This window comes from Phaethon lepturus, unplaced genomic scaffold (genome assembly GCF_000687285.1).
Source record: "Phaethon lepturus isolate BGI_N335 unplaced genomic scaffold, ASM68728v1 scaffold45960, whole genome shotgun sequence".
NCBI lineage: Eukaryota > Metazoa > Chordata > Aves > Phaethontiformes > Phaethontidae > Phaethon > Phaethon lepturus.
The window spans coordinates 20,588-34,539 of NW_010513474.1; the positions used below are offsets into that span (position 1 = coordinate 20,588).

Here is a 13,952-nt window from a genome sequence, read left to right on the forward strand (position 1 = left end):
CGAAACTTCAGTTTTCCAGGAAGCATCAGCAAACAGGAAGAGCGAACCCAATTATCCAGAACACACTACTGTTAGATTTTGAGAAATCAGATTAAATGGTAGCCAAATTCACAGAAATATTTTGCTTCTTTGTGTATAGCAGATGCTCTGCTGGGCCAGGCCAAAAACCACGTGTAGCTGCCAAGGAACTTCTGTGTGTTTTAATTGACCAGCTAAGTTGAATTATCTCACTTCTAAGCCTTCTCTCCCATCCACGTCTCCTACAAGAGTGGGAAAACCTAGGCACGACCTCAAAAGATTCCCCCAGCCACAACTACGTGGCTTGAATTTATTATTTAATAAATTAATTTAAATAAATTATTGAAGAGGGTAATGACTTCGAAAAGGGCTGAAATTGAACAACTTATCTGAATGTTCTCCTTCCAATTCAAATCAAAATTCTGGATAATTTTGTTTATGGGCTTTAAAGCACAGAATTAACCAGAGATGGTGTAACTTTAAGCTCTGCAACTCTATCGAGTATGAGGAAGTTTAGATACAGGCCCCATTCTAGTTTATAAACACTGCATATACTCATCTGTAGCAAATCCAAACCAACAATGTTGCACGATATTTAGATAAAGATCTTTTGTTATGTATATAAAAACTTACAGGAAATGGCACTCCTCGTCTGTTTCTGGGTGAGCAAAGACCACGCTAACTTCAAACAAACTCTAAATTAAAAAAAAAAAAAAAGGAAGAAAAAAGGAAGGTAATATCCTTATTGTAATATTAGGAAAACAGTAAAGAGGTAGACAAAAATAGAAAGCAACTTATACAAATTGTCTAAAGACATTAAAACATGTGCCATAATAACATTGCATTTCTGAAGTAACCAAAGATGATCTGAGAGCACTTCAAAAACATGAGTAACCTACACATCACAGATACTAGCCCCATTTTGCACAGAGGGAACCAAGTCAGAGGCAGTGTATGCTCAAAACCTATTACGGTCACTAAACTTAACAAACCTTCTGGGAGATCAGTGCATAGTGTGGAGTAAAGATAAAACCCTGTAGTAGTCACCACTGTAAAATTTTGTCAGGGACTTTGTTTGCAATGACTGGATGGCCTTGGGGCAAAGAAAGGCAACATGTCCTAGTGGATTGACAGCTAGACCGGAAACTCCAGTGTAATCTCAATTTTACCCCCAATTCCCTCTTTGGCCTTGGGCAAACAACACTCATTACTTCTGTTATTCAGATACCAGAATGCCTCAAGAGGGCTATTGAAAAGATTGGCTAATATTCAAGTGCCTTGTAGATAAAGAGCACAGACAAGTAACTTTTATGGCACAACGATGTCTGGAGTGGCTCAGTGCCTAAGTGATGTAGAGCTTTTGCTAACTTGGTATGTACAAAGTTTGTTTCTTCTTGGATAATCTTTAGGGTAACTGTGCGTTTCTTTCTTCACTAAGACAAAAGGGATGCTTTCAATTAGCACCCCTGGGAAAAGACAATCTGTAATTATTATGGAAGCTGACAAACCAAACTACAGACTAAGTGAGTCCAGTCCTGGGGTCAGTCCTATCGCTGGTGACAAGTAAAAACTGCAGATTGCTTTCTTCTCAGCAGGATTTGTAGCCATGTTTGCAGAGATTTTACATTCAGGATCATGGTGTTTCTGAATTTGTCTGGCAATATCTGAATGTCACGTTTAGTCAATGCGTTTCAGAAACATTTTAAGAATGTTAGTCAGAATCTGAAAGTTGAAAACCGAGTTTGAAAAAACATTTCTATTACTTACTTAGAGGTATTGCAGGTTCCAACATGCCTATCTCTAGCATTCATTAAAGTGAACAGGGACCAGTCTTTCCTCTTTCAGTATGTTTCAAAAATATATCTTATGCATAGAATTTAACATGCTAACAACCTGAACAATTTATCTCACAGAGCAGTAACAGTGTTGGCAGTAACAGGAAAGCAAAGGAGGAAAGTGTGAGCATTCCTTAGCCTCTGGAAAACAGATCCTGGAAAATGAGAAAACTAAAGAAGTCTCATTGCTAAAAGGAGGATGGCAGCCCAAGAGGAAGAGATTTAGCAAAAGACTACGAGAGTTTCAGAAGATGCAATGATCTGTATGTACAAAAATGAAGACTGGACCCCTCAGCACTGAGACTTGGAGATCTCTGGTTAAAAGAGTTTCCCCCCTGCTTCCCCCTACAGCGAATGTAAGAGCAGTACAAATCGTTTATCTGTTAAATGAGGGTAAAACAGTATATGTTTTTATTTTCCCCCCTCATATATATAAGTGTATAAATATATATACACACATACCAACACATATTAAAAAAAAATTAAAAAAACAGAGAGAAAAAAAGTGTTTTCTTATTTATACGACACCTTTCCATCAAAAAAAACAACTCTTCTGACAACTGGGGATGAATAATCCACTTATAAGCTTCTTTCAGCTGAACAATGTTATCCTTTGCCAAGGAAAGGCCCAGTTTTCTGAATCACATACATAAAGAAATAATAACTTGCACAGGAGTCTGTCAAAGATAGATACATGACATATAGTATTTCAAGACAAACTTAAGTTACTAGTCCCAGGTAAACAAACAATGCACAAATAAAAAAAGGACAAAAGTACTAAGCACACAGACCATGGCATGAAAGAATGAAAGGCTGTTCCAAGACCTCCTATAATGGCACTGAATCTTTGTGTTGAATTAACAAAGTGGTGAGGAAACATTAAGGCCATACCGAGATTCCAAGTAAGATGCTTCCCAATAAGCATGTAAGAGTTTAGCAGCAAGTAGCTAAAGGTGTAGTTACTTGAGCTACAGTCAAGCTCAAGCAAATTTAGGACTATGTTGCCTCCTCCCTGCCTCTGGCCATGCATTCCTGGGCCAGCCATCCCTGCCAGCACTTGCATGCTGACACTACATGGCTGGTAAGTAATACCAGTCCATTGATCCCATTTAAAGCAAATCCATCAAAAAAGCCAGATCAGTGAGATGACCAGCTCTCAGAGTGGTCACATAAGCACTTACATTAACACAAGAAAGAGAGAAGGTACATGCAGATGGAGGCAAGATCCTTCTGATAGTAAATCAACATCTAGTTCAGCTGAGTAAACTGAGTATCTAGATCCTGCAGGGCAGCACCTGTGCTACTTGCTAAAGGAGCCTCCCACCCAGCTTCCAGCCTAAATAATATCTTGTTTTGCCCTGTCTCCATTTGCCAGTGCTTTTTTCACTAACATTTAAAAACAGTTGTTTGTTTTTTTTTTCCTGTGTAAAAGAACATGCACTGAGGAAGCTCATACCATAGCTTCATGGTAGATCAAAAGTTGCAAAAGTCTTTCCAGAGCCTACCTAGAGAAGAGCTGAGAAACAGAGATGTACAAAAATCCTTTGTTTAACAACAACAACAAAATTACAAGATTTATTTTTATTGTTAAAAGGGTGGTCTAGTCCTTCATTAAAGGACGGCATGAACTCCAGTGGGCACAAATTCCTAAAAGGAATAGCCCAGATGACAACCTCAGTTGACCTTGCTGGGACAGGTTCAACTACCTTTGTAGGTAACAAGACCAGGCCTCGACTCCTGTTGTCTTTGCCTACAGAGAGAGAAATTAAAAGGAGCAGATGCCTGTAAGGATACCAGCATATGATTTCAAACCACTTGTTTGGGAACTTACAGAGCAAAGCACGTGTCCTCCTTTACAAATGGCACCAACGGTAGGCTATGTGGGCAATATTTGCCCTACAGGGTCTCATCCTCCCTCAAGCAATTTAATGAAACAATTGCTTTTAAATTAGTCTCAAAGTAGGAAGTGATTCATCACCTTTTAGTCTATCTTTCCATGATTATCTTGAAATGGTACTTTCAGCCAAGATGACTTCCACCAAAGACTAGTTCAGTATCCTCAACTAACTGTGAGACAAGCGGACTTCTTTCCTCTCGCCCACAAAGGCAACTTATCCATTCAAAACAGCTCTAATATGTTCTCATTTGGCCAGGAATGGAAGTGTCCTGGAGTAGACAAAGAATCAAGCCTTTAAATGATTTCAAAACACTGAGGTACAAAAAAAGAAGAGAAGAGTCAAAACTAGCTTGCACCCACTGCACTGATATCTTTCTTGCTACACTGCTGACTTTTCACCATTATTTGACTAACAATTTTCAGTCACTATTAATGTAAGCTAAACCTGAAGAGGTCTATATTTCATTATGTCTTCCATATACAAGCAGATTCTGGCTCACAGATGGCATCATGGCACCTCTCAGGACCATCAAGCTAACTCAAAGCTGTACAGTTGGACAGACAGCCTGCACTCCAAATTGAAACGCCATGTCCTAGTTATAATCACACTTTGAGGCAAAAGAGATAAGAAACCCCAATTAAGGTCAAACCAGGTAACTAAACCAAAAAAACCAACAAACCAGTTGCCATCTGATCTGTTGTAAGCATCAAGTAAACCAGACAACAGTATCATAACAAGACTATATAATCAACTTCTTTCCTGCTCAACATATATAGACAGATGGCGTCTATATAAAAGAGTTCTTGTCAGACATACAGCAAAAGCTATGGACAATAAAAATAAAAAAACCCCACAAATAAAATGACAGTACATCCCAATTATGAATTCCCTAATGATTAGTTTTGAAGGTTAAAATCTTGGCCAAGGACATAGGAAGTGAGTCTACATATTCCACAACTCTTAGCAGAAGTACCTTTATATTATATGAAAGCAAATGTCTTGACCTCGAAAATACAGCATTAATCGCTTGCTTAAAATTTTCTCTTAACATACGTGTATCTAGGTCCACTGCATTAAGCGGTTTCTCATTTCTACTATGCTGCAAAAAAGTTATAGTAAGAGTATTTCTCCTTTCTCTAAATCTGGAGAACTCTCTAATGGAACTGGTATGAAGGTTGCCAAAAGAAATTACTCACCCCATTTCCTGTTTTACCAGCAGCCAAGTGGCACGCTATAGGTCACCAGCCATACCCAGGAAGAAGAGAGAAAAAAAATAATGCAAGTGAAATTAAGGCTCAAACTCCCAACTATTTGAGAGACTGTAGCAGAAGGGAAAATGTTTTAAAAACTCAGGACAAAAAAGAAGTATTAGGATTTTAATTTATCTTTTGCTTTAGAAGTGGAAAGATAAAATTGCTGTTTGTTTTTATTTGTAAGACATCACTTTGCAATTCACCTCAAATCCTATCTGGCTTTAAAAAAAAGGTCAGGCTGCATTAAACACACTTTGAAATTTCCTATTAACACTGTAACTAGAAAAAGACTCTGACAGCCTAAGTCAACTGCACATAGCAGTTATCTACCATACAGAGGAAAAAAAAAGTATCTAAATGGATGGTATATGAAAACGGACTTGACATATAAATAAAAAAATAATTCAGTAGTTATAATTATAAAAACATTAAATAAAAGACATATTGGTCTTATGGTAATCACAAACCTTTTCCCTGAGGATTGCCCCCATATTTAATCATATTAAATGTACATTATATAAATACATATTTCATATATAACATATATATTTATATACATATATGTAAACTTAAAATACATCATATATATAAATAAAACTGCAAAAGACTTGAACAAAATTTAAAAAGGATCAAGAAATTGAAGACTTCCAAACATTGCTTATGCTGAAAGCTTCCAGCAGCCTATCTTTCCCACACTCTGCTCTGGGGAGCCAAACAGTTTAGAGGTGCCTCTCTCTGCAGCCTCACTCACTTTTTGTACTGACATATGGATTCTACAAGATGATCTATTACTTCAGCGTAGTTAAATTTTGCCTCTGTGTGGGCCAAGAGTGACTGCCATTCTCTGCACCACAACGAAAACATACCTTACTAAATTGAACTGCATTACAGTTAACCAGAATTTCAACTTGGACCTCAAAGGATCTTTGTATTAGGTTTTTGATTAAGTGGGAAAAAAACCCCTGATGTCAGACACAGGTGTTCAGAAGACCTGTACAACATTTCCATTTCAACAGAAAGCCTATCAGTGCAAAAGCAATTAATAAGAAGAGGAAAAACTCCCCTCAAAACTTCCTACAATGAAGCAACAACAATAACATTCTCAGTTCTTCCTCTACTAACAATATCAACAAAATACATTAAGACTGGCAGGACAACACTTAACTAATAGAACCAGTACTGTCAATACACAGTCTGGACACACTTACTCTTGTTCCAAACCCAAGTTGTTTGGCTTGAAACAACAGTGAGAAAAATAAAAATGAGTAGGTTTTGATCTGTGTACTGCAGACTACTAGTGAAATGTCAGAGAAAGCTGACTCCATACGCTTGTCATATACACGTGCAACGTCCAAAAGAGTTGGTATCTCAAAAGCAGTGACCACCACTGATTTAAGTTCTTCAGAATTTTAAATCTCTTCCCTGCCTTTTATTCTTCATATACGGTGCTTTAAGAATAACCTCTCCCCAAACCCTGTCGAAAGAATTACTGTTCTTTGTCAAGGAAATTATTCTAATGAAGAGGTTTGAAAACATGCCTCAAACTTAAAGGAGCAGAACCAGAATGACACCTTTTCATTGGTATCAGAAGGAACCACATCATAGATCTCTTTTGCAGGCTGATAGAGGAACTCAATCAAAATAATGTCCATTATCCTTCCTTTGGTAAATCTAAAAGAATGAGGGAATTCTAAAAGCACTGCTAGAAATATTAAGGGGAAAGAGGGATGGTGGAGTGAGAACACGAACTTTGTCAGATACATGATACACAAAACAGCACACTACTGAACAAAATAAATGTAATTGTATTGATGGAATACTGTTTACTCAAATTCACTGTGATTCATTACCCTGCACATGTACACAGTATGAGTAAGACTGCTTCACAAAACACCATGAAGTATATTGTAATCTTGTTTGCATAATAACCCAGATAAAATCATAAATAAAAATAGTTTCCAATTTAAATTCCTTGAATAATTCTGAACATAATTCTGAACTAGAGACTATGACAACCATAGAACCAGGTCTAGAAATCTGTGTTTGACAAATGCCAATTAAAAAAATCTCATATGCCTTGATTTAAAGCACATGTACGTTTGGTCCTCAGCCAGGTTGGCTAATCTCACTCCTTTGCCCTGTTTTACAGGGGTACAATTACAAAATAGAGAAAACTTCTGCATATAAGTAACTATGCTAAAATGAGACCACAGGTCAAATTTCATCTCCTCTCTCTTGACTTCAAAATTGAAAGAAATTACTTTCCCCCTTCAATTAAGAGGAAACAATAGATTAGGGTACTGTGAGCACAGAAGTCAAATGATCCCAAATTCCAAATCACATTCAACCACCAAGCCAGCCAAACCCCTCTACTCCTATGTCTTCATTCCCCTGCTTTACTCTCTCCCAGCTGTATGTGAAGCAGGGGATCAGATCCCTCTACTTCATAATTACTTTATGTTTGTGAAGTGGTTTGAAAATGAAAAATGCTCATTACAGAGCTCAAGCCTGCAGGGCAATGCTTAACAGCAAATATATTTCTGAAATACACTAGCTCAGGCACTATATTGATTACAAGCTGCAGGATATTATTCTAATGCTATCTGAGGGATCACAGTGGCAACAGTTGAAATACCATGTGCAATCCCAGCCACAGCATTTTTTCACTGTATTAAAAAAGAGCTTCGAGATGGGGAATTCCACGATGAGGTATACACGGTCCTACAGGGAGTAATGACTACAGATGCTATTTGCATCAATGTCCTTGTAGCAAGTACCAGGATGATGGATCACAACTGAGACTACAGACATAGCTAACAGTCACCCTTTTGAAGGGCACGACTCACTTCATATTCTAATATAGTTGTCTGACATAAACTTGGGACTCCTCTATTTATGATTTATTTTAATCAAATATCCTACTTGTGGAAAGAGATGATAGCTTCTTTGCATTACAGATACAAATACTATGCAAATGCAAATTTTATGCCCCACTCTTTTTCAGCTCCTATTGTACATTTTAGACTTGGCAGGATGACAACTGTCATAATTAAATTAGTTGGAGGTAATAGTAAAAGGCAGTTTCTGATTTTTTTTTTTTTTGTTAAAAAGAAGTCAGAGAAAATCTGTGTGTCACACAAAAGGTCAGTGGGAGGGAGGCTGTCTTTGGGGTGTCCTTTTATGATAAAATGATGTATGTTCTTGTACAATGCAGTTCAAAGAATTAAAAGCAGAATGTAACAAAAGACCTCTCTTCAACATAAAGCATTTTGCGATATTTGAGATATCTGCAGATATTATTACTTGCTGCTTTTCCGTAACTGTAAAACAGCAACTGTTTTTAACAACTATTTTTTGAAGTGACAATCAGATAGGTGGCAAATAAACTCCCATGATTTTAAAGAGCTGCTTTCTCCACCATCACCCATTTCCACCCCTTCGGTTAGAGCACAGCTACACAAACAGCTGGTTTAGCATTTGGCAAGACTGAAGGGATGGAACAGAAGGGACAGCAGGAACTTCCTCATGCAGACTGGCTCCCAGACGAACCAAAACTGTTTCCAAAGACAACAGATCTGTTTTTGGAGCTTCTCACTCACTCGTCTCACTCCACCTATTCATTTCTGGACCAACACCACAACTTCTATTCCCTTGGCTGTACCAAGCACTGTAGCATTGTTTGTTTGCTTGAACATAAGGACAAGATGCCTTGAATAAAGCAGATGGACAGGTTAAAAATTACATCTCATCCCTGTTATCAAACTAATAATTCATTGCACTCAGAAGACAAAGTTATTATAAAGTAATAAATCTAGGTTTACCAACTGCATTTGCCAAGTCAGTTTTCCCAGTCCACACAGTCTCAGTGCATCATCAACATTTCAATCAGTAAGAGGAACTCTCTGAAGCAAACTGTCATTTTTTGCTCCCACTTACAGACAAGGTTGCCTTAAAAGCAGAAACACTTGCCCTGCTTGTTCAGATTAGTGTGAGAACATCACTGAGCTAGAACCGCAATGCAATAACACCCTCTACCGAGGCATTCTGGCAAAGACTCACAGAGGGTGAGGAAGAATAGCATCAAATTTTTCTTTCCTTGCCTCCGTCGTTATATAGCTATGCTATGGGGGTGGGGGAAGATGTTATTTTTAAGATAGATAAACTATAGCTGTCAAGCTAAAGATGCATAATGGAAGTGTATTAAGAACTTGATAACACGGGAATTGCAGTTGGGACTCTAGCCAAAAGGTTCTGTGCATCACTTTGTTTTTTGCTCATTGAGGCTGTAATGAATGGAGTAAGGGAGGTCTCAGTAATGACTACCAAAGGTAGACTGGAAACAGAAAAGACCTGATCAACAGTACCCTAAAAATAATAAGGCTTCTCTTTTTTTAAACACCTAAGCTTACATATGTCCTAAGTTGGAGTAAGTTTGACCTATATTTGGAGTGTTACAGAGCATCACAGGCACACACGCATGCATCCATATACACATCTAGCCTGAAAGCGCTTTTTGGACATACTTCATGTTTTGTATGACCATTAAATCAAATGGGAATAAGGGCAGTTCATCCAGCCAGAAAGCGCAAAGCAATTTGTTCTGGAATCATTTTACCAGACACAGTGGCAGCTGAAGCAAACACACCGACTATGCTTAATTTCACATGGGAAGTAGAGAATCTTATGTTCAAGACGACTGAAGTAGAATATACGTTAGCACAACACAGCTATTACACTGGCATTTGCCTGAGATGCCAGAACTAACAATACAAATCAACACAAAAAGTACAGTAGATTGTTTAACAAATCAAACTGTGTGGGATGAGAACAGACCTCACCACAAGTTTACATATAAATCCAAGAAGACCTACACTTCTTTCTGCCGTGTTCACTGAAGCTTCTACTACATCTTACCACAGCAGGTGTCTATCGTAAAGGTTTACATGTTGCCCTGGCATCACGTTATACCAGAAAGCAGGGGAACGTCATAAAATATCTCACAACTAAGCAAAAGTTGTCGCTTTATTGATCAAGTTATATTATGCTTAGTTTTCTCCCTCAGGTTTTTTTTTTTTAAAAAGTTGCCAGGGTTATACACTCCTCCACATTATCATTATCCTCTGTAATTGAATGACTGGAATGTAAACAATTCAAGTTTGATTAAAATTGCCATCAAAATCAGTAGTTTTACAACTGCTATAAAATGTAGTTTTACAAGTCTAGACTTTCAACAATGCCCAAGACAGGTGACTATTAAAATGCGTATTTTTCACATCATTTAAAATGCTGAATAGTTAAAGAGTTCATCTTCAAATTCCTTCATTTGTATTCTGCACTACCAATTATCATTTATTTCAGGAAAGGCACCAGCTGTGCAGTTCCTTCTCCAAGATCCACAAAGCAGAGCTGGCATCTGTACCAAAGGGAACAATACACCGAGGGTTTAAAGAAACTCCTTTTAGATTTTCAGATGTAAAGTAACTCCTGGGCTTACTGAAAACTGAAGTGACTCAGGCACTTTATTAATTAAAATACTACTCGCCAAAAAGGAAAAGGAGAGCAGACTTTACTTTTTTTTTTTTTTAAACTATCAATTAAAAATCAAACCACCTCCAGCTTGTACATTCCACAGTTACTTTCCTTAACATGCATTTAAGTTATGAAGAAATATCTGTAAACACTTACCTCCCTGACAGACAGCTGTGGGGGTAGCGACACAGAAAATACAAAACTAGTGAACTGGTAGTCTGCGGAATTAACCTTTTGGCACACCTGTAAGAGAAGGATTTAAAATTAAACTACAGCAATGGAACTGAGTTGATAATGTTTTAGGGTATTCTTTATTCTAGCGTAATCACTGTAAATCCATGTTGATACACGTTCAGACAGATGCCGAATATACAAACAACAGTAATCCCTAACAACTTACTGAAGTATAAGCTTTTTTGTTCTGTTTAAAAAAGTTACTCATAAACTGTACCCTTATTGCTATGAAACAAGCAAACTCGCTATTCTAAGGCTAAGATCAACTGTATACTGAAATCTTAGTGCAGTGAATTACAGCACAATGACCAAAGGCTAAAGCAGCTGACTGAGAATGTCTGTCTTCATGGCACTGATAGGAGTCTGTGACGATAAAAATGTTTAAGATCCCAGGATAAGACAGGAACAGGTATCCACAATATTAATCCATGCCCATGTTCTCTCCTAACTCATATTTTCTCCGTTATCTACAACCTCTTGTATGACCAAAACATTTTTTTCCTCTGTGGTTTTCTAAATAATAGTACATTGTAAAGACGGACTCGTGCTATATTAGGAACATGTAGTTACGCTGAAGAGCACAGTAGTTGATGCCTCCTCATTTTCCCTTCACATAAGAAAAGTGAAGAGAGGTCACCATTTACAGTGAGGTTTTCCTTGTAATCCAAGCAGCTGAACCTCATGTTACCTCCGAAATTCATGTAACTATGTATGTGGCTAGTCCTTTTCTTCAGAAAATGTGCTCCTAGCAGTCATTCCATTGTACCTGCACTGCTTTTTTTTTTTTTTAATGAAGATATGTTATGACAAGGCCAGGGTAAAATGTGGTCAGAGCGACAACTTTTATTTTCGCAGCGGCACAGGAGGAATGCAAACGGTCTCGAGGAGCAGTGCGTAGCTGAATGGCGCCATCTACATTTCAAATATTCAAAACAGGTAGATGTTTCGGTTTGTTTTCCGCTGATCTTTCTCTCAGTTGCTTAACTGCACGGTGTTTTTAATCACCAGCTCTATACCGTGGGCCCCAGCATAAACAAGCTCTAATAAGAGTACACATAAACGTTAAGTACTGGTTACTTACCTTCTTAACAAAGTCAACCTCGCAGAACTCCTGAAGAATTCCCAAACACACATTGCAAACCTTCACAGCCAAGTTCTCCATTGCAGTATTTTCATCATTAACCAAAAGAACCTGCTGGAGTGCTCCATTGTGGTTCACATCATCAGGCCCTTCTGTGTGTTCAAGTCTGATTCTCTTACAAGGTGGATCAACTACATCAAAACAAACTGTATCTTCTTTTTCTTCATCATTTTTCAGAAATTCTTGTAAATACTTCATCAAATCCTAACACAAACAGAGGAATTATACTGTTATTGTTTTTTTCCTCTCTTCTCCAATGCTGTAACAAGCACTTACAAACACAATTCTGAAAGGCAGTACTAACTACTCCAGTTTAGCCTTAGTGTATGTAATTAATAACTTGGAATTTATACCAAAAAACATCTACACAATTAAAAAGCTCCAAGATGTATTTGTCTCAAACATTATCCAGAGAAATTGAGTTTTGCTGAACAGACTTCTTTATCATCCAAGAAGAGTGGAAACATTTTACAGGCCCGACTTGCAGAAATGCATTCATCTTTGGCCCCAACGCTATTCAATGAAAATAGGTGTTTATTGCTGTTTTGTCATTTAGATTATGTTAGAATTTAATTCCTCCCATTCCATTAGCCCAGATGACTAGGAAGAGAGTAAACTACTACAGTATGAGAAGAAAATGAGAGCAGATACAGATGAGCATGAAATTAAATACACAGAGGAAGAACTTCATATAAAGAGAGAAGCCTACAAAAATTAAAGGATGTGCTGGTGAGGAGAGAGAACAATTACCTGCATGTGTCTGAACTTTAGGAAGGATAAGAGAGAGAGGCAAGACATAGTTCAGAAAGAAAGATTTATTAAAAGGTCTTCAGTAACAAAGACGGCAGTCACTGTGTTGTTGCAACTCAGAGAAAAACTACATAGAGATGCAAATGAATAAAAAATGGCACACAGAATGAACATGTCTCAAATGATTGATAGAAAATGGAAAACTATAAGGAAGAAAGATGTGAAAGATGAATTCTGGAGAGTCTAAACTTGAACAAAGGTGAAACAATCAGGACAGACACCAGAAGATGCAAGCACAAAGACAAGGGATTAGGTGAATGGAGATGTTTGTTTGGCCTACACAACAAGAGAGGTCTCAGAAAATCAATATGGAGGAGGAGCACATAGCCAAAACCAAGTAGAGGAATATCTAATACAAGAACAAAGGCAAGAACGATCGTGCACAGCTGGGAAAAACGTGAAGAACGCTGAATTTCAGCACTAAGGTCAGATAAAAAGGATGCCTAGTAACACTACGTTTGACTGAAAAAGGAAGATTTTTCCTTAACCTGTGCTCCACCATTCTTCAGTTACATCCCCCTACCAATTCTGCCGAAAGAAGAAGTAAGTACAAGGCGAAAAGTCTGGAGCATAGATAGTTCCTCCTCTGCATCAGCTGCACTGCCCACAGCCCCTTTACTATTTACTACATTAAAAGAAAAAGAACAGAGGGAACAGTCATAGCTGCTCTGCTTCGAAAGTGATAAAACCACGCTGTGCAGAAGCTAACATGCCGTGTTTTCTGGTGTTTTCAGAGAATACATAGCAACTTTCACAGTCAAACTTAACATTTAATCCACAGTTATTATATTCTACAATTCTTGTAATTTCTCAAAATTGCACAGTGTAGCAGCAGTCATTTTTTACAACTCATTTTGCAAAGCGTTTTCCTCTCAGGCAAAGAGTACACCATTGTTCTCCTCCAAGGTAGTGCAAAGAACACTGCATGCCTATCTATGTTCACACATTCTAAATAGGAATACAAAGAACAAACCTTGTATGGATGTCTGTAAGGCGTCTGTGATCCCACGCAGCAGAACCTCAAAATACACCGTGGGCAAGTGCCAGTGTTCAGTAACAGCTGAACAACTGGTCTGTCCTTTTCTGTTAGCAAAGACATCCTGGATAATGGTAAAATTAAAAAAAGAAAAGAAGCTTAGAATAAACAAAATTCAGCAATTCAACAATAAAAGGACTCACTTAACTGCACCATTATTTAGAATCACTGGATTTTTTTTTTTTTTTTTTTTTTTTT

At 37.7% G+C, this 13,952-nt stretch overlaps 1 protein-coding gene across 1 annotated transcript in view; it reads right to left on the reverse strand.

The window, feature by feature from the left end:
- PUS10 (pseudouridylate synthase 10) overlaps window positions 1–13,817 on the reverse strand; it is a 29,739-nt gene extending 15,922 nt beyond the window's left edge. The window contains exons 1-6 of the mRNA XM_010290189.1: window positions 13,692–13,817; window positions 11,849–12,112; window positions 10,690–10,776; window positions 4,948–4,982; window positions 2,382–2,489; window positions 652–711 (exon numbers count right to left, since the gene is read on the reverse strand). Coding sequence (XP_010288491.1) covers window positions 652–711; window positions 2,382–2,489; window positions 4,948–4,982; window positions 10,690–10,776; window positions 11,849–12,112; window positions 13,692–13,817 — 680 coding nt within the window. The remainder of the gene's footprint in view (window positions 1–651; window positions 712–2,381; window positions 2,490–4,947; window positions 4,983–10,689; window positions 10,777–11,848; window positions 12,113–13,691) is intronic.
- Window positions 13,818–13,952: the final 135 nt, after the last annotated feature.